Below are 27,262 nucleotides of genomic sequence, written 5' to 3' on the forward strand. Positions count from 1 at the left end.
TCAATGACCAACTTTTTTAAGTTAACATTTCTGTGAATTAAAACAAAACAAAAATTACAAAATTGCATAAATGTATTTATTCAACTTTATAATGGCTTTTTATGTTCTCTCCACGCATTATGTAGGCTACTAGCAGTTTTTGTTGTTGTCTTCACACTTTGAAGATTTTTAGACTAATTATCAGCCTTAAAAATCCAAACGTGAAATAGTTATTAAATCATAGAATGTAACCCCTTTTGATGACATGTAACTCCCACATTCCCATACATGCTACAGTGGACATGACAGTGGTGTCCTCAATAGTTGCTGCAGCCATGTAGTCTAACAGTTAGTAGGAGTAGGCTAACAGGCTTCAATTTTCCTGTATTTTGAAAGTGGTATCATGGATTTCCAGTATTGAGGAAACCAGCATAATAATTTCACTATTTGGACAATTCCTTGGCCTGCTGTCAGTGCTGCAACAACAATGTGTGGGAACTCCAGCAAACTCTAAACTAAACCAGAACACATTTCAACTCAGCATTCCTTTAGAAACAATGAAAGCTTTATTTACAATTTCAAAGGTCATTTAATGTTAACAAATATATATTTTGCACATATTTGCAAAGTAAACAGTGTTTATTTTACAACAATCGTTACAGGTTACAGTAACCGTGGGTCAGATAGGATAGACAGTATATTTACACCCATAAAAGAATTGTACAAGTCTTCAAGTGCACTTGGCGCACTCACAACACATTATTATAAATATTCATAAACATTTCTGAAGATGAAATGGGAAATCTAGTCTGACTAGATTCATTTGATAATCACATGTTGTGCCTACCTTTATAATTCAGTTAATCAGATCAAACTCTATTAAAGGTGAATTTGCTTTATCTCCCTGTGAAGAAAACTGACCTCAGACCAGCAGATAGAAAGCAACTCTGCCCTGAACCAAACAGCTTCTTGATGATTTAGTTTATTTACAGACTACAGAAAAAGTCTAAGCTGTTTGGTCCATACCTATAAAGCAATGCATAAGACCAAGTACTGCATAGTTACAGAAGGGAACTTGACTTCCTCCCACATACAATCAATTCAAGAGGACAATCCTAGAGGGTTTGTAATACAGCCTTGCAGAAAGTCTTTCTAAAGTACTTATGTCAACATTACAGTTACATATGCCTACAGACCAGACATACAAGTCATACAGCATGGAGAGGTTGGTGTCAAATGGTTTTGGTCTTTTTCTACATTATATAATTTACAGTTTGAACGTACACTTAGCATCTTTTAAAACATTGACAGTAGAAAAAAAAGACTCAGTTTAAGGTCACTTTAGCTTCAGTCAGTGAAGATTAAGAAGCTGTCACACATGCCATGAGTTTGTACAGTTTCTTGGATCAAAGCAGCACGGACAGTGAGAGCTAAAAATAAGCCCTTGGATACAGTCCTACGTGCTCAGTCTCATCAGCTCTATGACTCGCACTGTGTGCGTTTGTGTCAACAATCTAGTTCCTGATACAGTTCATTAATAACATGACTCAACTGTGTCTATATGCACAGATGGAGGGGTGATATAGACAAGCAGGTAGCATTTAGAGTGAGTCAGCGATTCTGTTACCTTATAGGAAACATTTCCTCAGCAAATGAGAAAAATCTGAAAAATGAGGTTTAAAAAAAAAAAAACCTTCCTCATCTATGCTTCAATACAGAAAGATTGATAAGACAGAAAATTAAGTATTGGCCAAACTGTTTAGAAGGAAGAGCAGCCGTTTAAGGATAATTCAGAAAACGTTGCTATACAGCAGTTGACATTCAAAGAAAATAGGTCCAAAGGATGTTGAGACAGCAACAAAGTTTGTTATGAATCTACAACTCAACTTAAAGAGGCACTTAAACTGAATGTTGAGAAGACTACCCACTGTTGTCTCACTACAGCGACAGGCTACATTCTGACGGCTGGTTTGAACTTGCTGATTGCTGTAAATCCAAATTATTCACAGCAGCAAGAGAAGCATATAATCATGCTGCTACACGACTCAGATGTTTTTTGGGAAAATGTTCAGCTGGCAACCTTTACGAGGACAACTGATGAAAAAAACAAACAACCACAGGTGTTTTCTCTCAGGTCACAGACGGTAAATGGACTGTAGGATAAGTAAGGCTCAAATCCAGCATTTCAGTTCTGTCCTATGATGTGATTCAAAAAATATCAAGTCAGGCCTACTGCCAGTCTTTTGCGTCCCACTTGCATGCTCATTCTGTGTTTTGTGTGTGTGTGTGTGTGTGTGTACAAGCATTTTGTTTGCTGGTTATATGAGATGTTTTCAAACTATTAACATTAGTAAACAGTGTATACAGTATGTAGTACGAAAGTGGGACACAGTGATTGTGTTAACCAGCTGCACAGGTGTGGCCACAATAAAAGTCATACAGAACACTTTAAATTAATCATATACACTACAATGTTTAAATATTAAAAGTTTTCTCCCCATGTTCTTTTTCTGGTTCAATAGTATTCTTTCAACCTCCTACATAATATATTGCCGTGTTCACATTCCCATTTCTGTTTGTGCTTTTTTACAATTTCATTAGATGTTAAAATCTGTTCTCTATATGTTGACAAGATCATTTACAATTCAAAATGTTCCTTACTCCTCTAATCAAACATTTTCACGCAATAAATAATATAATTATGGAGACAAAATGTTTCATACAATATCTGACCTCAGTGATGTTCCAATACAGCACAGCCTGACAATATTTAATCTGTGACAAATTTCTATTGTTTTATCGCTCCCCCAGCACATTGGATTTAAAATTCAACAATGATTATAAAGTTAAAGTGCTGACTAGCATCTTTTTTTTTTGCATACATATTACCCCAATTTAAAGCCAACGCATGAGGACAATGATGCTGAACATAGAGGCAAAGCAAACAAGGAGTTTTTAGGGCCAAATAGTGACTGGCTGAGTCAGTCACCTGACTGAATGAGCATGTTGTACTTGCTAGAGACCAGACTTCAGGCAAAAAGTCTCAGAAACAAGCAAGAAGTGAGGATGGTTGCAATTTCTGTGGGTCAAAAAATTCTGCCAGTTTTTAAATTTAAGGCAGGCTTACAGACCTATTAACTAAGGGGATGATCACAATCACCCAGTATGGATGCAAAACCCCTCAAATTACAGCTAAAAGTTTAACCTCATAGTCATTGTTTAATTTCAATGAACTGGATTACGAAACCAACACACTGTATAGTCTTCTGCTACTCTGTTACAATTCTTTAATCCATATATATATATATATATATATATATATATATATATATATATATATATATATATATATATATATATATATATACTTTAAGATTCAATACAAAATATAACAACCTATTTTTGTTCCAGGTGGATTTTATATTACAGTCCCCTATGGATTGATCAATTTAGCAGCATTAATGGACTTTAAATGCAAACAAATGGCACAGTCCATCCTATCAAAACATCTACAAATTCTCCAACTGGCATTTACAAAAGGACCAGACCAGGAGGTGAGATCTGAGACTCGGTGGTGTTAAGGTTTAAGAAGGCTGGATTGCTCAAGAGGCGTTTTGTGTGTAGAACAAATTATATAACCACTAGCTGAAGCAAAATCTAGCAAATTAATGTCACGGAAATAATAGAAGTTGTTTAGCTGAGAGGTAATGCTGGGACTGAAGGCATCTGAGGGTTGCTGTTGGCACATCCGCTGGTCGGTTGTAGTTCACAGGGGTGGGGAAAGACTGGGATTGAGCTAGAAGTTGTAGTTTAAAAATCTAAGCAGAAAAGCTGTCAGGAGAGGGTGCTTTCTCTTTTGGCCCTCTTATCATAGATTAGCGTCAGCACATTTGCAGTGTCCTTCAGCAAAGCATCAAAGATGCTGTCTGCCAGCTGCATCTTGACAAACAGCTCGTCCTCATCATAGTTGACCCACTGGGCTTCTTCCTCATGGAGTTCCTGAACCTGACAGACAAACAAACAGTGTCAACTACTGAAGCACAGTGACGAACATCAGTTGTTTGTATTGCAGTGAGTAAACTGAAAAAATGTCAACATTATTATTATTTTAGCCAGATAAACTTCTACATCCGGTAAACTGACCAAGCATTAAAGCATGGGTGGGGAACCTTTTTCCTATCAAGTGCCATTTAAATGTTTGTAACATCCTTTGAGGGTCATACTAAAGGGGGTTGGGCGATATGGACCAAAAATCCTATCTCTGTATTTTCGGCTGAATGGCGATACACAATATACACTACCGGTCAAAAGTTTGGGGTCACTTATAAATTTCCATTCCACTCCATTCCAGACAGAATACCAGCTGAGATCAGTTGCATTGTTTTTTTTTAATCAGGGCAGCAGTTTTCAGATTACATTATGTGCTTACATAATTGCAAAAGGGTTCTCGACCAAAAAGCATGGAATTTCAAGCGTTTCTTCAGCCACTTCTGTCTACAACAGTTGAGAACCCTTTTGCAATTATGTAAGCACATAATTTAATCTGAAAACTGCTGCCCTGATTAAAAAAACAACGCAACTGATCTCAGCTGGTATTCTGTCTGGAATGGAGTGGAATGGAAATTTATAAGTGACCCCAAACTTTTGACCGGTAGTGTATATCTCAGTATTTTCTACAGAGTGGGCTAAATGTTCAGTTGTAAGTCAAAGCCACATGTCAGAAGCATACCTAACCCTGTGATCAAAATAAAATGCAAAGACAGGGTTTCCTTAAAATAAAATATCCTAAAATAACAATATCTAAAACAAAGGCCTTCTCTGAGAAAGTTCCTTCAACAACAGTAACAGATAGATATAGATATAGATAGATAGAGAGGCTCATAGACGAGAGGGAGCGTGCAATGTACTGAAGCTTAAGATACAAAAACTTTTTCTGACCATAAAGTCGACTGTTACCGTAGTTTTCTGGTTTATCAGTGAAGTGTCTGAACTACACTGCAGAGTGGATTCTCTAATCACAAAGTGAAGGCTGATTCCGAAAGAAAAAATTAAATTTGTTTGTATTTAACTTATACAAGAAATACATGATAGTGATCTTGTATTGCTTGAACAAGTGGGTTACAAATGCCTTCTGTGTATTAGGTGTTCTGTCCTGGTGATAGAAAAATCCCCAATATGAAACGGCTGCCCTTTAAAATCATATGTACAAGAAATCCAAACGTTTAATTTTGAGACCTACCAGAATGTGATCGACTCTGTCTCGCTTCTTTTTTCCAAATTTGAGCATCTTCTGCCAGTCAGTCTTCTGGCTATGATCTTTTGTCAGACCGTACAGTTTCAGTACTTCTGCTGAGATGAATTCCTGGGACACAATGTAACAACATAACATAAATAAATACAATGTAATCAGATGTGTAAAAGGCATTGCACTGAATTTGAATTTGTAAAACTGTAAAAGGACTTTATTACTGCACTTTATAAAATTTGTTTCAAATGAACAAAGCCAAATTGTGAAGTTTGTTTAAACTTCCAGTCACTTTGGAAGATAAGAAACAAACCAACTATACTCTGAGTAATCTAGCTGCCTTTAAGGCAATTACAACGTTTCAAACACAAATGTACAGTAGTGTCTCTTTCTTTTGGTGGTGACTGGACTTCAGTACTGTACCTGGATTTTGGTGAGGTCTCCTGGTGTCTTGACTCTGTGGAAAAAGGAGGACTTGACTCGACGTGGTTTGACCCACTGAGGCTGATCTGCGCTAGGGTCCTCAGCATAGATCTCCTGAAGCATCTCCCACGTCAGGTCATACACAGCCTGGGGAGTGAAAGAGAGTAATGAGATACGAGTGCGTAAATATGCAATATTAACTAAAAGTGATCTTAAAACTGCAGTAGTTTCTCAGGTTGAGTAACCCTATGCTAGGCGAAGATAAGAAAGATAGTATGTCAAAATGTCAGTACTATTTACTGCTCAACAGCTTGAGTATTTGCATTCAAAGCAAATATTCTGACCCACTGAGGCAATAACTTTCTCAGTGGCAAAGGGAGCTATTGTAGTTGTAAGACAAAGGCAACTGAAAAAGCTATGTAGTCTTGAAAACATCAAGATGCTAATCAAAGAGGAATCTGCTGAATAATAGAATCTTATCTGGCTTGTTCACCTCAGTGAACTCACTCAGAGTAAGTGCTGTCTTTAAGATTAAACTGCAAGTCCAGCTGCTGTTGGCTTAGTGTTACTGAAGCAGTAAGAACAGTACAGCAGACAGTTGTGTGCTGATTTTAACTAGTATGATGAGTGGGGAATGAAAAGGAAGTCGTGAAGAAGGATGCTCGCCTTACTTCTCTTACAGATTAGGTATAATACACATGCGTTGAATTTTTTTCAGTGGGCTATCGGTATGTTTTTTTGTGTGTTATACTTGAAACTACTTGAAAAGTTCTCCTTTTCACCTTTCGGTAGCTGCGGACGCAGAGGGCCTCCTGGTCCTGCCTCATGGCCTCTATACCCAGATACTCTTGTGAAGGTTTGGGGTTTGGCAGTTGTGAAAGGATCAGTGCTCCCTCCTTCCCCAGACAACAGCTCTCCCAGATCTCCTTAGTGGCAGCATGGACCATCTTCTCAACCTCTGTGGCTGAGTGGGGCACCACCATGGCAGGCTGCTCGGGTAGTTTTGGAGGCAGGGGGAGAGGTAGCTCCGGTCTAGGTGGAGTCTTAACCTGCTGTTCCCCACCTGATGAGGCCAGCCCCCCCAGGGCTGGTCCAGCTGATAAGCCAGACCTCCCCAGCCTCACCTCCTCCTCTCTCTGTTTGAGTCTCTGCTGTTCTCTACGGGAGCTAAGGCCAAAGTCCTCATCGAACCAGTCCTGATCTTCACCCAGCTCATCTAGCAGTTCACGGCTAAGTTCCAGCTCTGCTAGTCGTTTGGCGAGCTCCTCCTGACCACTGGCCCCCAACACCGGACTCTCCTGTTGTGAAAGAAATACAGGAAAAAGTGAATTTCATGCTGACTTCCAATTTAAGATTAAAACCTTCCATAAATATGAATATTAACTGCACCATGACATAACAAGTCCCATTACAAATCATGGTTTTACACTTTTAATCTAGTCTTAAAAGGTTTTTCTTTCTTACCGATCATTCAGACACAAATGGTTTTCAGCAAAGAGCACCAAATTCAATAATGTCTGTCAACATAAAGTTGGACTTTGGCTGAGCACATACCGAAAACAAGGGTTCTCCAGGTCAAATCAACAAGTACTGTTTGTCAGTAACTTTGGAGTCATTGTTGCTGTTTCCACAGCACTTTTACATTTTTAAGGTTTTTGCTCACTGACAGTGACATTTTGATTCATGTGTCTTACATTAATTGGAAAATACATGAAAAGAAAATATTATTTTATTGATTAATTAAAATATTATATCTTGAATTTATTTTTTAATGTTTGGATTAACAGGTTACTAAAGAATCAGAAATATACACTCACCGGTCGGTTACACAGCTCTGGAGAAGACAGCTCCTCTTTTTCCGCAGGTAGGAAGAAGGGTAGACCATCTTTTTGTTGCACTGAAGAGAACCATTCTTCTTGTTCAACATTTTCACTAAACAGATATCCATTCATCTGGTTGGCAGCTTCTATCTTCTGCTCTTTAGCCTTTTTAATTTCAGCAAACTGTGTCAAAGTGTCTTTTACAAAGTTGTTGAGGAGCTTGTCTGCAAATGTGTCCAGTAAGTCTCTGTCCTTCTGTTCTCCCTTATCATCCCTGATATCAGTGGAAAGATCAGCAGGACTAAACTGGTGTGAGTCTACCTCTTCTCTCTCAACGATGGCAGTAATCTCCTTCAGACTCTGCTTCCCCTGGTCAATCTTGTCCGTGTCGGAGATGAGGAGGGTGGTTGGTGCATCTTCGAAATCCAACATTATGTCCCTAGTGTTGCCATTACAAATGGGATGCTTAGATTCCTTGTAATGCTGTAAATTGAGGTGGGATCCAATCTTGTGAACGGACTCTTCTGTTACCTTTTTATCTCCAGACTCATAGACCTTATTAGATGTTTGATCATTTTCACTCTTCAGATTTCCTTGCTTTTGGGATTTGTGCTCATCTGTTTTACGTTTTTCCCCATCTTTATCTGACATACCATCACAGAATGAGTCCTCATCTTCTGTGGTGTCTGTGTAGATCTCAAACTTGTCTGGCAGGTGTGTGATCTTGTCTGGAGGAGCAAAGATACCGTGGCTCTCATCACACTTGAAGTATACTATCCCATCATAAGTGCCGTTGTTGCTCCCCTCAGACTTATCCAACTCCACACCAGCCCAGAAACCATTAGCAAAGCTTGTTGGACCTTTAAATCTCAGAGTGCCAGGCTGAACACTACCAACGAGAACCCGATCTCCGATGCTAAAACTTGGCATTTCATCTATCACAGGAGAGAGAGGGGTATGCAAAGGAGAGATGGGTGGTGAGCGACTGGAATGAACAATATCGTTGCTGTCATGTTTGGAGTTGTCTGTGTGGTTATGAAGATCAAGCAGTCTCCCAGATTGGCAGCTAGCTCCACTAGTCCCTGAATGGTGACTCAGTTCTTCAGATATTTCCTCGTCTACCTCTTCATCCTGGCTGTCATACGGTGTGGCTCTGCTAGGGGAGTCCTTTCTCAAACCCTTGATCTCGGTAGGGGCAACTGAGATTTGAGAGGCAGGCTTGGAACCATGACGCTCCTCCCTGGGGGAAGAATCTGCTGAAGACTCAAAGTCCTCATGATAACCATCTGCTATGGGAGAAGAGACCTCGACATCCTTTATTGCCGCCCCCTTCTTTGAAGAGAAGGCCACCAAGTCAGGAGAGCAGGAATGCTCACTGGATGCAGAGCTATAGCTTAAAGGAGGTGACGTTTTGAGGTCCACTGCAGCTGAATGTGACTTACTAGAGGAAATGATATTAGACTTTTCAGCTTCCTCAGCTTCAGATGTTTCCCTTTTCTTTATTTCTGTATCTTGTTCTAGGCTAACAGATGATGAATATCGATGTTCTTCACTCATGGAAGAAGAAACATGTTTAGATGCAGACAGCTTCTCTTGGGAGTTGAGGCTGTCTTCTTCTTCTAGTTTGAGAAGACGTTCAGAATGTTGATCCTCAAACGTGGAGCTTACTTCCACCTCCAGCTCTTCCTGAATGTCAGATCTTTGATAAGACACAATGTTCTCATCCCCAGACTCAACTATCTGTGCCTGGGCTTCCTTAGAGGAAGGTCTTAAAAGACCCCCTCTGGCCAGGGGGCTCCTTGGCCCCGAGGGCGGACACTCTGGGCTGTCATATACTGGGGATGTGGTGACTGTTGGTGCGTCGTCTTCATCAGACAATTCTTCAGGCACTGAGGTGGATCTACTAAGATCAGGTTGAGGAAGGGCATCTGTCATAATAGGAAAAGGTCACATTATTATTGATCATCAAAACACTTTTTTAAAAACTTAATGTATGTATTAGTTATGATGAATGAACAACTCACGGCGATTTAATGAAGCATCATTTCGCGTCCTTTCAGATTCAGAGATTTTGCTGGTTTCTGACCTGAGAAAGAAGGATTTGCTTTTAATTGAACACCAATCTTTTCTAACTTACTGTATATTACAGTGTAAGATATGTTGTCATGTTTACAGCTGTATCTGGTACCTGTGAGCAGGTGGTTTAATACTGGACTGCTCTGCGATTGAGGTGGAGTCTTTGATCTGGGACTGTGTATCAGGTGTTGAGTCTGGCTCCTTGTTCAGTTCTGCCTTAGTTTTCTCGATGAAGTTGTTATAGCTCTGAAAGGAAAACGGGAGAATAACAGTTATTATGAAGAAATATGCTTATACAGTGCATGGATAAACACACACATTAACAAAAAAAATAATCATCCAAGTTTTGACATTTGAACATTCAAACAACCATCTAAAAGCCCCCAGGCACACTTGCACACATTTACCTCCAGTTGCTTCAGTAGGCTGGCCTCCTGTGCCTTCAGGCGCTCCTTGTTCCTCTTCTTCTGCTCTTTCTTCAGCTGGTAGGCCATAAACTTTCGTTTTCTGAGTTCTTCTTTCAGGGCCTTGATACGGCTCTCTATGTCACTCTGGTCTGAAATGGGTTCTGAAGGCACATTTTGATGATAAATCACAGTTAGAATGTGAAACCAGTGCCAGATGTCTGATTAGCAGAGGGTAATCCAACTTCGACCCGACTCGATCTTAAACCCAATTCTTTGGAGATTAGTGTACATTTTCTTTACTAAGAATGTGTTAGGTTCATTTTTGTGCATGTTGCATTGGCTTGTACCCAAAGAACAAACAGTATTACAAAGGTTTTTAATTAAAAGGTTAAAATAGTGGTCTGAAATGAATGCAACGCATTTAGCTACAATACTGGGCCAGAAAAACTGTCTTTGCTTGTGCAGTAACTAAGTCCAATGCAAAGTGCTCTCTCCTCTTTTCACACAGCTAAGCAGGTTAGGTATCAGGGAAGTGCTTGCATAATGTATTCCTGGCAGCATCACATTATGCCTGACTACACAGCACCAGCAATATAGCTGAATAACGTCCAATCTTTCCTCTTTGCCCCTTCTATATTCTCTGAGAACTACCAGGAACTATTATAATCCCCTCCAAAAATATTACACATTCATGTATGTATGTTGAATTATTGGGGAACTTACCAGTCTGCATGGGGGATTCAGCTGGCTGAGTGTGGGCATGGTTGGCAGTCCGGGAAGAGGAGCAAAGCTGCATCTTGGTTTTGCTGCTTCCATCTGAAGGAGAGGCAGCAGAGCTGTGGCTGCCTTTAAGTGGAGACTGGAGAGACTAAACAGAAGGAGGAGGAGCGGAAGAGAAAGAGAAAGGAATATTACTTCAGGATATAACAACACAGTCTGATGGACTAATAGAGGCATGCCTGGATTAATATTTTATATGCACGATAAACTAACAAATTGCATGTCCCTCACGCAATATAAAATGTTACATTTTCAATAGTTCAAGACTACAAATAACCCCAACAGAATCTAAACTTAATTCTATGGGATGAAGTTGACTAAAGCCTGGTCACTGTAGCATACTTCACTCTCTCAGACACGTGAGGTCAGTTTTAGAGTAGATATATTTAAACTCAAAATTAACTCAGCTATCATCAAAGAGATGGGATTAAACACTGAAATACAAAAAGGAAAGAAAACCCCACTTATGCCTACTTGTTTACTAGGTGACCGGGAAGCTGAAGTGAAGTCCTGGGTGTAATTCGCAGGGCTGCTCTGCACAGAGGCCAAAGGTGTTTCAGGGACTGACGCAGGCTGTAGTGAAGATGGGCTTCCGGGTTGCTGGGACCCCAGTCCCTCTGTGTGTATACTGGACTCAGGTGTCGCTGAGGAACAGTCGCCTTCACTCACATAGTCTGAAAACATGTAAAACAGATAAACATGAGGTCATTTTTTATAAGTCCAGATACATTTTGACCTTATTTTGACTTTAAACCTGGCAAAAAACAGCAAGGATCCTGTTGCTTCACCTTTCTCACTGTCAGTTCTGGGCTCTGAGCTTCGATGGTGACTGGGGTTGGGGCTAATGTCGGGGATCTCCTTTTCCTGACCCTCTGCCATGTCCTGAGGTGTTTGTCTGTCCCAAACAGCCAGGGCCTCCTTTTCCATCCTACGGACCTCTGCCTCCTCCTGGTCCAGACGCAGTTTCCACTGCAGCAGCTCCTCGGCATGGTGACGCCTTTGCATAAGCTGCTGCTCCCGCTTTGTCAGAAACCTGGGGAAGGGGACGGTAAGAATGAAGGGGGGAAAAAAGAATGGGGAGATGAGGAAGGAGTGGAGGAAGAGATGATGTTGAGAAGAAAGGTGAGGAAATGGAGAAATGAGGGAAAAGACAGGAAGAAGATGGGTGGTGAGGGATAAGGTAAGGTGGCAGTGAAGGGGGAGAGAAGAGAAGTTTGACAAAGGCATTTAGCATAAGGGATGTTAAACATAACATCGCAGAAGCAGGCAGACCCAAATCACCTGGACCTCCAGTTATCACTTCAAACTCACCTCAAACCTCTGTCAAACACACACATACACACCCAATACATGCTTTACTTATTTCTTTCCCTGGAATAATCATCCAAATAAAGACGTGTACAAGCACCCAATAAATAAACAAGCACAAAGTAATGACGTGTCACTCAGGAGAAAAGGAGAGCAGGGAAATAACAGTGAAGAAGTCAAGATTCATGCATCAGACTGAACGCTGATTGGGTGCAGTCACACACACACATCTCAAACAGTTACACAAAGAAAAGAAAAATCTAAACATAGGCAGTTACATCTGTATGAATGCGTCTCTTCAGTAGAAAAATGGGGATAAAGAGACTTAAACACAACAGCTTTTTTGTCTTGTAAAGCCTATCATATATCTGCAGATGCCTATCAGTCAAGTGCAGTCAGGTATAGCTGTTGTGTAATGTGGTACCCCACAGCTATGGGTGCCATTACAGTGCAGTATTATTTAGCCTTGATCTAATTTAGAGGCCTTTCTCTTGACTTAATGTATACTGATGACAGGCCAGATACTGAAGAACCAGACTGGGGGATTCTTTTAGTGCCTTTCCAAACTCTATTACAGCCAATGGCCATCTGTACTTATTATCCAATTCTATGCAACAGTTACCTAATAAAGAGGGCTAGTTAAGATTTACTGGGATCATTAAAGAGATAGAGATAGATAGTTATCTCTGGCCTGTTCTCTGCAAAACTCCTTTACTTCCATGTCATAGTGTGGTTTAATCTTAAAACATTTTGTATCAACGACTGGGCTGGAGCTGACCAGCCAGCAGCCACAATATGAAGGACATCGAAGAGAAATGCACTGCAACATTCATTCCAAGAGGTAAGAAAGAAAAACAAAAAGAAAGAAATAGGGAAAGAGTCACACATTTAACACAACAAAAATCAGTGAAATCCCAGTGTTGAGTCTGAGATTCCCATCCAACAAGGAAGGCTCCTATTAAAATTAACATAACCTTTATCATTTATAAAACATTTATATCACCTCTAATATTGTCAATGTAACCACTTTGTTTTTTTGTTTAAAATTGCTCCGCAACCATAACGCTTTAATGCACACAGTAATGGCAATAAATTGGCAAAACTGGCAAAAAAACAAATGATATTTAAAGTGAAGTTGTCAAAAGGTTAGGTTATTTCAGCGAGGCAGCCTTCCTTGGGCACTTTTCAAGCTTTTACTCAAACTCTTCCCCACACATATTCCATCCTGGAAACAAACCAACACAATCAGTCATCATTCACCGTCCCACCCCTACAAGGTCCCAGTGCCAGTAGATGAACACAAGCATGTTCCATGGGGTGGGGTGAGGCAGGGCTAGGTGGAGGTGCTGGGGAAGAGGTAGATAGCACTATACAGTACCTGACCAACTGGTTGTAGATAAAGAGCTGGAATTTAGGGTGAAGGTTGGGAAGACAGACACTGAGGGAGGCCCAGTGGTGGGCAGTGAACACAGAGAAGAAGTAGTGGACAGGAGAACAGTGTCTACAACACATATGCACGCAACAGACAAAGTCAAAAGAATCACACAAACATGGGTATGGAAACAAACAACACACAATGTACAGTAAGGAGGAAAAACATTAAAAACACAAGACAAGTAAAGGGCAAAAGACAAGTAGAGAGAAAGGGAGAGAGAAGAGTGATATGAGCACATGTGGTTTGATTGCACCCAATGTGTCAATCTGCCAGGTTTCTGTTAGAATATGGCTACATTTAAATGACTATGTTTTGGGAGAACATAAACATTTTAGCTAGCTTTTGGGCATCAAGCGTGGGGGGTTGGTTGGGGGTATGATCACTGCCAAACCTGCTTATGGAGGGGGTTAAAATGATTGAGTTATCAGTAACCCTGATTATTAAGCAAATAACAGTGTGAGGTAACAATTACAGCCTTAGATGAAGTGATTACAACTTAGTTGTTAGTGTGTTATGTCAAGATGAATATCTAGCGTACATTTGCTTTTGCTTTGATCAACAGCAGGACAGTGGTAATAGAGAATGACAGAGAATGACAGGGGAAAGGGAAGAAACAATAGTTTAATTAAATGGCAAGCAAGCAAGCCAGTAAATGCATGATCAAACACAAATAACTAAACCCTTTTATGTTGTTATGGTTGTTGTTGTTGTTAAATCCTCTTAACCATTGTATTTTGCAGTGATCTAAACCTAATTGTGGTGATTTTGAACTTCATAATGTATCAACATTGTGTTGCTAGTACACATTTAAACAAATCTACACCTAAAAAAAAGTGCTACCATGGAAGACCTGTGATTTATAGCCAAGTTATAAATCCTAAACTCCAGAACAATTAACACACTTGTTGAACTACCCGGTCATGAGAGACTCTACAATCACCTGACCAAAGCTGTTGGCCAAGTGGAAAATCTTGGAGGACGAACAGGAACTCCAAGCGAGGGAGTGGGTCGATAAAAATGATGGAATGCACAACCAATATGTAGATAAGATCTGTAAAATAATCTTGCCTCTGCAATTGAAAGGTGCAGTATCAAAATGACTGTTACAATTACTTAAGACTGTGTAATATTATCTGATGTTCTTGCTTTAAAACGTTGGTTGAAAACTGCAACAGATAACTCTTAACTACTCTTAAGACTTAACTCTTAGCACAGATTCTTCTACAAAGTACTGTTACAGTTGTACAAATCTCAAGTTAAGAGGGCTACTGTAGCAAAGGGTTAAGGATTCCTATCTAGTTTAGACGGAAAACAACATGGAGCATGCTTATTTTCACATCCACAGCATTTTAGACAGCAAAAGAAAGATGGCATGCACTGATTAGTTTTCATTAGTTCAGTGGCTAGTTAAGGTAAAGACCCTATGTATACAATTGGAATATTTGGTATGGTCATGGTAGAATAAATAAAAAAAAAAAAAAAAAAAAAAGACACCATCGCAAACAGCACACTGCCACACTTAATGCAGAGCCACTTAGTTGTAAAACATATCTAAATCAAGCCTTCCCAATTTTAATAAACACCCCACTGCAGGCTAAGGCCCTGATCAGACAAGGGCGGCTTGTTGTAATTCTTTACAAAGAGAGTGAAGCGTTTTGCTCACTGCTTGTCCGTTGTTAGGTGCCTCGCATGTTTTTGCTGGAGTGCCCTGAACGCCTCGAGATGAAAAAACTTGATTTTAGAGCGGAAAAAACATCTGACGTCATTTAACTTCACAGCAAATTAACGGTTGGCTGAGGACGGGTTACTCTATGGTTGCCTAGCAAGAATAACAAAAAAACGCAACTGGTCTGATCGGGGCATCTTTTAGGAAGTGCGCCTCGTGTTTTGCAACCTGCAAATGCTCCCCGTCTGATCGTGACTTAAGTGTAAACTGTGCAATGGTGTTATCTAAAAAAAAAAAGATCAAAGTGTGTATTAACAAATACTATGGGTTAAAGAAAACTGTGATCAGTAACTATTTTTACAAGCACAAAAGAAGCAAAACCTTAAGGGGAAAGGCAGCAGGACACTTATGGAGTAAGCACTGTTAAAAACACTGATAAGGGAGCGTGACTTCTGATAATTCACTTGTCAAATTGACAGTAAGCAGAGAACCCATTTAATATATGAAAAATTAAAAGTCTTTACTTCTCATCCATGTGAGAGCGCATCTTCTTGAGCTTCTGCATGATGCTGCTGGTCTCACTTCCAGAGACAGAGAGCGAGGGAGAGGGGCTGCGGATATCTTCAACATGTCTCATGTTGGAAGAGGCTGCCTCGGACACAGGGGTTTCTGACACAGGAGTCTCCTGGAGGATGGATGAATGGACATGCAGACAGGCAAAGTATTAGCACAGCCAATTAAAAAAGCTTAGGAACATGGTAGCATGTTCTACAGTTAGAAAGGGTTTCTTTCTTGATTCCATTAAGATTCGACTTCTGTAGAACAAACAAAACTGAAACGAAACCCTTTAAAATCGATCTGTTCCTCTGTATAGGCTGTGACGGTGATGAGTGACTGTTGCACTACTCACAGGTGGCGCTTCACCCCCAGAACACTTGAGACGCTCCTTAAGTCTGAATGTAGAGTTTCTCATCCGCTCAATCTCCTCCTGCTGCTTCAGCAACAGCTGCCTTTCCTTCCTGGCTGCTTTGTTGGCCTCCTGAAGTCGCTTGATCTCAGCCTGTGAACATGAGTGGGAGAGAAGGTTGGTTGGTTAAGTAAGGGTTAAGATCACAGTATACCCCAAAACTCAATTGTCACAATGTCAATATATTTCCACTCCCTACGTACCTGTTCCTGCTGTAGTTTCATCAGAAGGCCCCTCTGCTTCTTCCTGATGGGTGGCATTTTGTCATCCTCTCCCTTGTCCCTCAGCCTCTTTTTCTGGTGCTCTAGCCAGGCTAGCTCAGTTCTGGTCTTCTCTTTGACAGCTTTCTGGCGAAGATGCAGCAGAGAGCTCTGGTGCTGCAGTCTTACCTCCTCGTCCTTCATGTACTGACGCACCATATCCATCGTGAACTGGGAAAAGCTATCCTGTCCGCTAGAAAAGGCCATGTTTCCATCCTGAGACTGCAGGAGAACAAAGATTGGAGTGGCAGAAAAGTTGAAAGGAAAGGAAATTAAAGGGGGAGCAAAGAAAAACAGGAGAAGTGAGGTAATAAGAAGTAAGTATGAGAGGACAAAAGAGACATAAACCACATGCTCAACAAGGTACATCCAGGCAACAACAAAAAAAAAAATCAAATAGTCACACTTTTTAAAAGGACAAATCGTCAGTAGTCACACCAACCTTCCATTGTCAACAACTGACTCTTAAGGATATGCATTGGCAAATGTTTGTATGACTACACTGCCCTCTCACCTTTAAGATATTGTGTGCCCCTGAAACCAATGTTGTGTCGTGATTGGCTCCATCATCCTCTGATTCCTCATGGTGGCGGGACTTCTTCTCCATAGTTCCACGGCGGTGAGCCTCAGACGGCAGCAGAGAGCGGAAGGAGCGCTCTTCTATCTCATCCTCTGTCATGGACTCATCAAACTTGAGAGAGTACTCCGTTGCCACTGACGTACTGTCTCCTGGGGGGCCAAAAATAAGAGTGTTTCAGTGTTAAGTGTCATGTTTAGGTGCATTGTGCATACACAGTTTTGGCTTCAGTACAAATTTAATGATGGCAACAAGATTTTCACATTTTCTCTAAAAGTGGTGGTGATACTTATGTAACAGCAGCCCCAGCCAGTTGAATGGATACAAGGAAAATACTGGTGTGTGTGTAAACATGAAAAAAAGCATGTTAAATTAAGAGACGTGCTTGCCATCAGATACCTTTCTCATCCACTACAGAGGGGATGCTGTCACTGCAGAGGGAATCATTTGCTGCTGTAAGAACTTCCTCCTCTATGGAGCTGCTGCCTGCTTCCCTCTCCGTCCTCTCTTTAGCTCCCCCCTTCCTCAATTTCCCCTCTACTGCTTCTTTTTTTGTCCGTTCTCTGGGGTCTGTCGAGGCACGCGACGGGCTATGGTGGCTGCTAGAGTCTGCTCCACTGAGGAAAGTGACAGATTTAGTGTATATTTAGATTTCTCTTCCATTAAAAAAAACAGAGAAACTTGTGCTACACGAGAGGCCCGAGTGGTACCTGAGGTTGGGTCTTCTGAAGGATAGAGAGTCCGAGTGGCTGAGGCTGTTCAGCGAAGACAGCGGTTCCTCTGGCCTGGTCCTTCTGCTTGACACCTCACTAGGGAAGCTGTAAGAGAGCATGCAGAAGAGATTTAAGAAAGATGTAGCACAGATACTAAGTTTAAAATGAAAGACGGTATGCAGTGTAAATGATCAAAAACTCTCTTTCACAAAAGATGTTTTTAGTTTACCTGTCAGAGTCATTTTTTTCCTGTAGCTGTTCTGAATAGGAGCTCTGCTGTTCTTCCCGCTTGTCCAAAATGGAGGAATCAGAAACAGCAGGGGGGACAACCAAAGCTCCTGCTATCTGGGACCGTGCCAATTCTGTCATCTGACAGACAAGGACACAATATACAGACCAAATGTTTGATTTGACGAATCTTACACTGGATATTATACTTTCTTGCTCTGCATGGATAGTTATTTCTTTACTGAAACTCAACAATCAATTAGCTTTTGTTACAAAATGGAAGACACAGGCTTTTTTCCAGGCAGAGACTGCTAACCTCTTTGATGTGTCGGGCAGTGTCGGCTGTGTACCGTGCTGCCTCAGCCTGTTGACTCATCATCTTCGTAGTTGCCTCCTGGAGGCCCTCCAAGGTCTCTTTTTGATTTGCAGCCAAGTTTTCCTGCAGTTCTATATGAGCCTGGACAAAAGCAAGCATGGACATCATACACACAGAAAAGAAGCACACATATCTTAGAATTAAAAAAGGTGAAGAAGCAAATACTAAAGCTATTATCTATAAATGCACATATATTTTGTTTGTAAGAGTAAACTAACTGATGAACTGTGTGTATGCCTGCACGTGTGTGTGTGTGTGTGTGTGTGTGTGTGTGTGTGTGTGTGTGTGTGTGTGTGTGTGTGTGTGTGTGTGTGTGTGTGTGTGTGTGTGTGTGTGTTTATACCCTGGCCACTCTCTGCCTGTTTTCCTCCAGCTGTAGCTGTGTCTCCAGGGCTTCCCTTTCAGCCTTGATCTTCAGCTCGTAGAGATCATGCTCATGACACTGCTGCCTGGCCTGCAGGGTCGAAGTTCAGAGAGCAGGTCAATACAGTGAATCAATGCAGACATTAGTGAGGTAGTAAGTCACTGAAATGTATAGAGGCCAAAAAAGCTCTTGAAGTATTTATCATGTACATTTTATGCAGCGACAATTAGAGTCCCTGACAAATACAATATTGAGAATGACTTAACTACATGTAATTCCTATTTTTATTGTACATTAAATCAAGTGTAGATGTTGTAACTTATACATAAAGACACAGCTTAAGAGTATGTGCTGTCTTACAATAATCAAAATATTAAGCTAGATACAAAAAAGTCAAATCATCACAGTGTCAACCAAAAAGAGAATTAAGGAAGGCGAGGATAATTTAATATTTATTGTTCAACATTAATACAACTTCTGTTATGTTAAAGGGGCGCTATGCACTTTTGGCCATTTCTTCGCCGTTTTCTCGCTTTTTGCTCACAGGTTTCTCTATAGAGCTCCACCTACAGCTTCGGAATAGATATTTGGCAGCTCCTATGTTTACTTGTGTCTGCCTCCTCGCTCGGACAGTCTGCCGTTTCCTCTTTCTCTGTTCCTCTGACAATGCTTTCCTAGCTTTCTGCTTCTTTTTTTCTGGCTCAGCCATGACGATAGTGTGAAAAACTCCATCTCTACCTTCTTCTTATAGCTAGCCGGTTCCTGTATGTGTGCAATGCTGTGAAGCAATTTGTTACATCGCGAGACCTGATACCACGTGATACTTCCCGACGCTGAGGCTGCCGGCCCAAAGTTGCAAGGGTGGTTTTTCCGATCACAGGCGCTAGGGGGGAGCGAGACGACCACCATTCAACCCCAAAAAAGTCATATAACCATTCCAATGACTCCGAAGCTGTTCAGTTAAGGTAAATAAAGCTGAAAAAACTGAATAGTTCCCCTTTAACACTTTAGACATGGCTAAATATACTCTTTGTAGTCCTTATCTACAGTCTTGTTACTCTCAGCAACAAAACCCTTCTTCACCTTGAGCATCTGAGCCAATGTCACGCTCTCCTGCTGAGCCATGGACACACCCATCACCCTCTCCACGTCGCCCAGCTGTCGGACTGACTCCTCAATGGACTCCAGGTACTGGAGCTCTGCTGCCATACGCTGCTGCAAGACAGCAGGTGAATATTGTAGTTCACCTGGGAGAAAAGAAGGGCAGACAGGGTGAGAGAGAGATTTATAAAAGGGGATGTTGGTGTGTCAGACCTTTTCTGTCTTCATCTTAACAGTTGTGACTTCAGCTAAAGGTACATTCTGTCTTCAAAGCTTTTTTATATATGGCCCAGCTGAAATTACATTTCTTAAACCTCATGGTGCATGCTATCCAAATTATTTTAATAAAGTTCTGCTTCACATAACATTTTTCGTTTCTGTTTTCATATTATATTAATAGGAGTTTCATTTACCGGTGGTCTTGGTCTCTGCTCTACCACTGCGAGCTGTGGTGCCTGTGTTTGGATAATTTGCCTCCAGAGAGCCAATTCTCCCAGGCTCACTGGGACAGCCTGCTCCTGGAGGAGATCCAGGGTATGGAGAGCCAGACGGAGAAGACTGTTTGGGCCTGGCTGCTGGAGACTTCTTACTGTCAAGTCCCAAACTACAAATATAATTAGAAAAAGAAATAAATAAAAAAGGTCAGATATGTAGCTAATGAAAGATCAATTACTGCTGTGAAACCAGACAACATCTCTTCTGAGGTGGATATGTTTGTAACATTCATGTTGATGGGCTTGGGTGCATGGGTATCAGACATAAATGTATGACTTTTTAAGGTGTTTTTAAAACCACACAGATTCAGTAGTACAGATTGGTTTATTGTTTTCTAATTCTAAAATAGGGGTTTAACTCACACACAGGAAAACGGGATGTAACAAGCTTTGAAAGAGGGGGCCTCTCGTCCTGCAAACCCTACAACTGACTGAGGCAGCATAACCCTGCTGTGAGAGGCCCAGACTATGAATGGCTATATTGTGCTGTTCAGAGATTACTATAGGCCACGGATGATGTCTAAAGAGATCAAAATACACTCTACTTCTCCATTAAGGATAGCAGACTGTGGCAATGTTTTTCTCCAAGGGTAAGGATCAGACTTGAATTCATATATTATAACACAACAATATTACCATGATTTCAATGATAAAACAGTTAGCTGTCATAACAGAAACAGATATAAATGCAATTTGCCCAAAGCTTACATAACTTATTTTGAACTGTAGTAATGCATGTGCTGTTACTAACGAAATAAAAGAAACAACAATAAGTTTCCACAAAAGTTAAACCACAACCTGCTATGTAAATGGTGCTGAAAAGAACACACTCATGCCGGAATATCTTGCCTTTATTGTGTAAGACACACTCTAAAGAAATCTGCCAACTGGGCTTTAGAGTACCATTAGAGGACTCAAATATCTCTACTGTGCACTTAAAATTCAACAAGATTAAAAGAAAAAAAACTCTATCCTTTCCCTTTGGCTGCAGGCCCACGCTGTGGTGAAGCTGGCTGACCCGGCCAACCACCCTGCAGGACCCCAAAACAAAATAGCCACCGTTTTTGGTTTTGGGTCAAACTGCAGACTCCTCCTGAATATCCCAAATGTAAGCCAATAGCACCACTACTCTTCTCACAAAGAAGTGTTGCACTAAAGGTTATAGAAAACCAGGAAGGAAGAAAACACCAGAGACAACTGGATGTGTGGAAACACCATTCACAATTCATTCACCTCTGATACCAATGCACACTCTTAAATTTGATATCTTAGAGATGCTTTCAACTGCAAAACACTCAGTGAAACCTTGCAGGTGGAACGTTTTACAGCACCCGACTAAACCAAAAGTAACAAACCTCCTCTTTAATATAAGCCGCTTTCCGACCGGAGGGATTTTCGCAGTTCCTAGAACATAAAATTCCTAGAACCCTTTTTTTCTCGTGTTCCGACTGGACCAATTTGGGGATTTTTAAGTCCCTCTGGCCGCAGTTCCTGTAACTCTTTCAGCTCCTACTTCAGGGGAGGGTCTTTTCGCTGTTCCCTTTTCAGCATATGAACCTAGGTCAATGAGGGTCGGGTTTCCGGTACAGACAGACCAACAACGGGACAATTTTAACAATTTTCGCAATCGTATTCATCACTAATTTCACTTCTGACAACGTTTTAGGCAAGAAATTAACTGTTTAGATTTTGAATATAGGCAATCTTGCGAAAATTGATGCCAAATTGACAATTTGCTTCAAAGTTTTCGGAGTTGAGAAGCTCCATGAAGTGAGGCGACAGCCAGCAGGCGACAGCCAGCAGGCGACAGCCAGCAGGCCGCTAGCTCGTCGCTCGGCCAGTCATGCTCAGAGACCCAGAGGTAAGCTGGAGGTCTCTCAGACCGCTCTCGTAAATAAGAGGCTTTTATTTCGCCGTTGACGGTTCGTTTGTTTAAATATCACAATACATGTCCATCATAAGATTAACGGGAACCTGTGGTTAACTGTCTTTTCGGAGTTAAACTCCACAAGTGTGTCCTGCGGCTGGCCGGCCGTCTCACACACACACATACAAAGTCTCACACACACACACACACACACACACAGTCACACGCGTCCACAGCGCAGCAGGCAGAGGCGGGGGAGAGAGAGATACCCGTTTCTCTTCGGGAGACTTGTTTAAATTATGACAAATATGCTATATACATTAGATTTAGCACTTAATTCATACTTTTTTTGGTGTATTGGTGTTTTCTGATTTTAACGCTATAAAGACGTGCTTGCATCACTCCTTTACCCCTCCTACCAGTCCCTATGGCCACTTGGCCAGTGCGAATGCAATTGGAAAAAACGGATTTGGGGGAGAGTAGTTAGTAGATCTGTTTAGAAGTGGACTTTTCCTATAACTACGTTCCTGTAACTACTTGGTCGGAAAGCGGCTATAGTCTGATGAAGATCGGTACCTTTGGTGAGAAAGCCCTGATGTTCCCCTTATAGTGTCATTAGAGTAGACGCTCTTCGCCTGGCTGTGGACGGAGCTTTTGTCTGAGCCCCTCTTCCTGGAGTCAGAGGATAATGCCTCTGAGGGAGGTGAGCAGGAGCTCCTTTGCTCTTCTACCAGGGTGGCATCACTCTGGTCTGATGCTGTGCCTGCAGAGGAATGTAGAAGTTACTGTATATTGTGCAGCAGAGGGACTTCAAAAACAGTATTTGACCATATAGAGACCATTTCCTTTATTTTCTTTTTAATAAAAAAAAGGAGTTGTCCAATAAATTATGCTTAATTATTGATTCTTACCTCTTTTTCTGGTGGAGCGCTTGGAGAAGGGTGAGGAGCCAGATGTTGAAGCAGGGGAAAGATGCGGTGAGTGACTAGACAACTGAAAGGATGAATGGTGAGAATTGATGCCTCCTGTACTTTTGTCATAAGGAGACCTCCTCATCAGCTCCTCAAAATGACTGTTCACACTGACAGAGAGAGTAGAAAGACGTATGATCAATCATTTTTTAAATAAAATTTAGGATCTGTGACACAACACAAACACATTATGTCTAGTGAACATGGGATAAACAGCAGAGTTAATCTTACTGAGAGTGTTCATTTTAAGAAACCTGCTTAATTCAAGAATACAGAGGGGGACTGCTGTCTGAAAGGGCTACATGGGCTTTCTATTTGTGTGACATGAATGCCATCCAGTGGTCACTTTAAAAACTAACATCCACTCTTTTTTTTCTTACCTGTGTGAATTGGAGCTTCTCCTTAACTGGCCACTGGCTCTGCTGCTATGTGATGACACAAAGTCATCTTCATAGATGGCTGTGTCTATGGGGCCATTCCCAGAGTGTATAGAATGGGCAGAGGGAGAGTTCCTCTCACTCACTACAGGACAAGGTGGACAGACAGGAAAGAAGAGAAATATTTATGATCTTGCCTAAGACTGTCTGTATGAACAGTAGGAATGCTAGTTACTATGACAAACATTCTGTGTAGCTGTTATGGTTACATATTTATTAGAGGTTTACCTATAGATACTCAGTAACGACAACATTCTCACCATTTCTCATCAGACAAGACACACACTTATGTCTCATCACCTACATCTAATATGGAAAGCTTGACTTGGACATATTTTCCTTAGTGGAAAGGTCCTCATATGTAAACTAACCTGTAACATGGCCATGAAGATTCTTAGTAAAAATGTTGATAACGCTTAAAGGGCTTCCTTTGTTCAGCTCCTCCCACGCTGCTTTGCTGCCATCATGCTGTGCAAAGGGTGGGCTGAGGGCTGTGCACCTTGCTGCCTCCCTCTGGAACTCCGACAACCGCTGGTAATCCCTTCTTTGACCTGCGCAGTAGTCCATTGCTTCCAGGCGATCTGCCAATACAGGCACACGATTGTTGGAAGGGTGAGGAGGGCTTGGATCATCCTCAGAAAAACTCCCTTCACTCAGAAGAGGACCCTCACTGATGGAACCGGCACTTGAGTCATGGAGTTCTGTCCGATTCTTATCCTTTTCCAAACCATTGACTAGCCTCCTCCTTTCATGTGTATAATTGTTGAGAATGGGCCCCGTTACATCAACAGAAGTTGTTTGTGGATAGGTCAAATTGGTGTGTGTACCCTTGTTTTCTTTGTGTCCCCTGAGGACGTGCAGATTGCCTACTCCTGGAAGAGCTGTGCCATTGTATGAACTATGACCTGTGCTAGTCAAAATTCTCTGGATCCTCAACGCTACGTCATCATTTTCTGTGGCAGCTGTTTCTGCCCAGCAACCATCATTAAGATTAGCTTGAGAGGGCCTAATTGTATCTACGTCCATTGAAGTTTCTGTACCATAGTTGAGCCCCTCCCCAGCAAGCTTTCGTGCCTCACTCTCTATACGGTTGGAGAGGGATGCGGCTGTGGCCTTGAGGGCCTCAATGCGGGACATCTTGGACTGCGGCCTGTTGAAAGATGCTGTGGCTGGCTGCGGGGTGTGCTTGACGTCACTAGCTGCAACCGCAGTCTCCAGCCTAAGAAGCCGAGAGAGTAGATGGTCACCAAAAGGGGCTAGCCCACTGCTGCTGGGACCAGTCATAGGTCGAACAGCTGGGCTCAGACGGTCAGGCTGAAGCAAAGAGGTAACTCCAATATCCAGATCATTCCTGCAATAGGAAGAGCAACGAAGAATGGAGACGTCAGAAGGAGAGAGGGAAAGGAGGTGTAAACAGCTTTGTTTAAAACAATGATTAAAGTAAACATGTGTAAGTGTATTCATCATGCTAGCTACTTAAGAAAGCAAACAAGAGAACTTTAATTGTGAGTCCTCATTATTCATTTTACTTAACATTTGGGTCTGCTCTCCCCTGCAAAAACACCTTAATGCAGGGGTCTTCAACGATTTATAAGCCAAGGACCCCTTAACTAAAAGAAAGATGGATCAAGGACACCCTACTACATATATTGTACAAATTAAGTTGCATATTAAACTGGGCCTACAATAACGTGTAAAGCGGCCTAAAGCCTTTATACATACCTTTTTATGCATAGAATACTAAGCTATTAAAATATTAATTGTTGGCATGTTTTTATAAATCATGTTTACTGTTAAACGTACATGTGTCACAGTGAATCCTTAGGATGAACTGTATCTGTGGATGGCTACCTTACCTATAGGCCAGTAAGCCTATCATCAATGTCTGTTTTTTCACAAATAGGCTGATTTATATTTGCTAATAATATGTGGGATTCATGTTAAAACGTTTTTAATTTTTGAAAAAACTTAAAGACATTTATAATTAATGTGGTGGCCCCCCGAAGTAACTGTGAGGACCCCCTAGGGGTCCCGGACCCCCTGTTGAAGATCTCTGCCTTAATGTATCGCAGCTTTTTGAGTAAATGTGTTCAACAGCCTGATATGTAACTCTTAATCGTACAGACCATAATAAAAAAGGATAAAGCATACACTTTAACTGGATACAAAACTATGAATCAGAATAACTATAAATCACTGAATGCACACAGAGAAAGATTATTATTATTATATCTGTTTCACAAGAAAAAGTATTACACACCCTCATCTTAATTTCCAGTCAATTGTCTAAGATGTTGTTTCATGCATCTAAAATAGAAGAAGTGCTCTAAAAGCCAACCACATGGGAACAAACAGTTCCTCTGTTTGGTACAGTCAGGTGATTCCAGTAGATTATTTCCAGTAGATACCAGAATATGTTTACTGAGCAGAGAGTTGTTTGTTGTTTATCTGGGTCAATAAATCGGAGCGTTTGTTATTCTGGAGAGTGATGGAGGTGAGCAGGCAGGTTTGTGTGCATGTTTGTACCTGGATAATGGAGGAGATGGCCGATCATTCAAAGACCTATCACTGCTCGAGGGGCTCTGAGGTGCCTCCAGTCTTTTGTTCTCTTTGTCCGACTCTCCTGAGGGCTGGTACATCGGTCTCTGTGGCAGAACACGTGTTAACACAAATGTCAAAAAGTATTTTGTTTCTTACATCACGTGATTACATTAATTTATTTTACTGAGTTACTCATTCTAGCCAATACAGCTTCCATATATAAATAGGATGACCATGTTTTATGTGTATGTACAATACCATTTGACTAGAAGGTGCAACAGGTAGCATCTGTGTGGCCTCCTCGCCCAGCTGGGCTTCCTCCAACAGCAGTTTGTTGTAGGTTTCCTGTAGTCGCTTTTGTACTGGGGCCACAGGCACCTCGCTGGGAAGGGCCATGGTTTTAGCTACTTCTCTTTGCTTCCTGTAGAGCTCCTGCAATCTCTGGTTTCTCCTTTCTGCCTCCTCCTTAAGTGCCCTCTTCTCTTCTGCTTGACGCCTCTTTCTCTCCTCTTGTTGCCTGGAAATGTACTGGCGAACAGTGTCTGCATCATAGTGTCGCTTCTTGTGCCCAGAGTCAGTAGTTTCTGGTCGGTGTGCAGTGGGGCTGACGCTGCGGCAGCCTCTTGAGGAGCTATCCGTTGTCACAGTGGTTCCCCAAACAGAGACTGGAGTTCTTTTTCGTGACCCTGATCCCCCTCTCCCTCTCCTAGCACTGCTCCCACCCCGGGACCTTTGCCGGGCCCTCTCCTCGCCCTCCGCTGCTTTGCACTCCAGCTGAAGATCATCAAGTATCCCCTTGATGTCTGCTGACAACAGGTCTGTGCTTACACCCACAGGGGCCTGGTCCCGATCTGTAGATGAGGGGGGAGATGTGGTTGTGGAGTGGTTTTTGGATTTAAATCCACTACGAGGTCTTTCTGTGCTGTTAGGGCGAGGCTGTGGGTTTGATTCTGAGCGTGGGTCTGAACTGGAACGGTGACGAGAAGCTGGTGGACATTTACAGAAAGGCAAAATGTTACAGTTGGAAACTGGTAATCAACTTACTAACATCAGCACACACAGTGCCCCTGTTAAATAGTTTCAATGCTAAACTGATAAAACACTGAACATTTCAAATTTGCTTTCACCATTCATACTTAGTCAGAGGTATAAGTGTGTGACAAGTCGTAAAACTCTTTTTGTTTAACTAGTAGTAGGGGTTGAAATCATTTAAACTGTTCTCCTGTT

General features: G+C 41.6%; 1 protein-coding gene and 1 long non-coding RNA gene across 5 annotated transcripts in view; both read right to left on the reverse strand.

The window, feature by feature from the left end:
* Positions 1–522: 522 nt before the first annotated feature.
* Positions 523–3,299, reverse strand: LOC118496315. Its single transcript, XR_004898873.1, has 2 exons — positions 2,280–3,299; positions 523–2,240 (listed from the first exon to the last, which is right to left on the reverse strand). It is a non-coding gene; the product is annotated as an uncharacterized LOC118496315 (long non-coding RNA).
* A 57-nt stretch (positions 3,300–3,356) lies between these two features.
* The window catches only part of cep350 (centrosomal protein 350), a 36,609-nt gene continuing 12,703 nt past the window's right edge, over positions 3,357–27,262 (reverse strand). The window contains exons 10-38 of one of the 4 annotated variants that reach the window (XM_031307391.2): positions 26,294–27,021; positions 26,021–26,139; positions 23,866–24,845; positions 23,438–23,579; positions 22,998–23,167; positions 22,663–22,849; positions 20,139–20,314; positions 19,708–19,871; positions 18,604–18,714; positions 18,201–18,341; positions 17,886–18,025; positions 17,654–17,761; positions 17,343–17,560; positions 16,881–17,095; positions 16,310–16,588; positions 16,050–16,199; positions 15,664–15,824; positions 13,417–13,539; positions 11,519–11,763; positions 11,205–11,404; positions 10,674–10,818; positions 9,951–10,111; positions 9,656–9,789; positions 9,492–9,553; positions 7,465–9,395; positions 6,430–6,945; positions 5,648–5,794; positions 5,219–5,341; positions 3,357–3,984 (exon numbers count right to left, since the gene is read on the reverse strand). In XM_031307391.2, coding sequence (XP_031163251.1) covers positions 3,814–3,984; positions 5,219–5,341; positions 5,648–5,794; positions 6,430–6,945; positions 7,465–9,395; positions 9,492–9,553; positions 9,656–9,789; positions 9,951–10,111; positions 10,674–10,818; positions 11,205–11,404; positions 11,519–11,763; positions 13,417–13,539; positions 15,664–15,824; positions 16,050–16,199; positions 16,310–16,588; positions 16,881–17,095; positions 17,343–17,560; positions 17,654–17,761; positions 17,886–18,025; positions 18,201–18,341; positions 18,604–18,714; positions 19,708–19,871; positions 20,139–20,314; positions 22,663–22,849; positions 22,998–23,167; positions 23,438–23,579; positions 23,866–24,845; positions 26,021–26,139; positions 26,294–27,021 — 8,147 coding nt within the window. In that variant the 3' untranslated portion in view covers positions 3,357–3,813. Of the gene's footprint in view, positions 3,985–5,218; positions 5,342–5,647; positions 5,795–6,429; positions 6,946–7,464; positions 9,396–9,491; positions 9,554–9,655; positions 9,790–9,950; positions 10,112–10,673; positions 10,819–11,204; positions 11,405–11,518; positions 11,764–13,416; positions 13,540–15,663; positions 15,825–16,049; positions 16,200–16,309; positions 16,589–16,880; positions 17,096–17,342; positions 17,561–17,653; positions 17,762–17,885; positions 18,026–18,200; positions 18,342–18,603; positions 18,715–19,707; positions 19,872–20,138; positions 20,330–22,662; positions 22,850–22,997; positions 23,168–23,437; positions 23,580–23,865; positions 24,846–26,020; positions 26,140–26,293; positions 27,022–27,262 lie in introns of all 4 variants that reach the window. The other 3 variants (XM_031307390.2, XM_031307394.2, XM_031307393.2) reach the window with 3 other exon arrangements.

The sequence above is a fragment of the Sander lucioperca genome, chromosome 11 (genome assembly GCF_008315115.2).
Source record: "Sander lucioperca isolate FBNREF2018 chromosome 11, SLUC_FBN_1.2, whole genome shotgun sequence".
NCBI classification, from domain to species: domain Eukaryota; kingdom Metazoa; phylum Chordata; class Actinopteri; order Perciformes; family Percidae; genus Sander; species Sander lucioperca.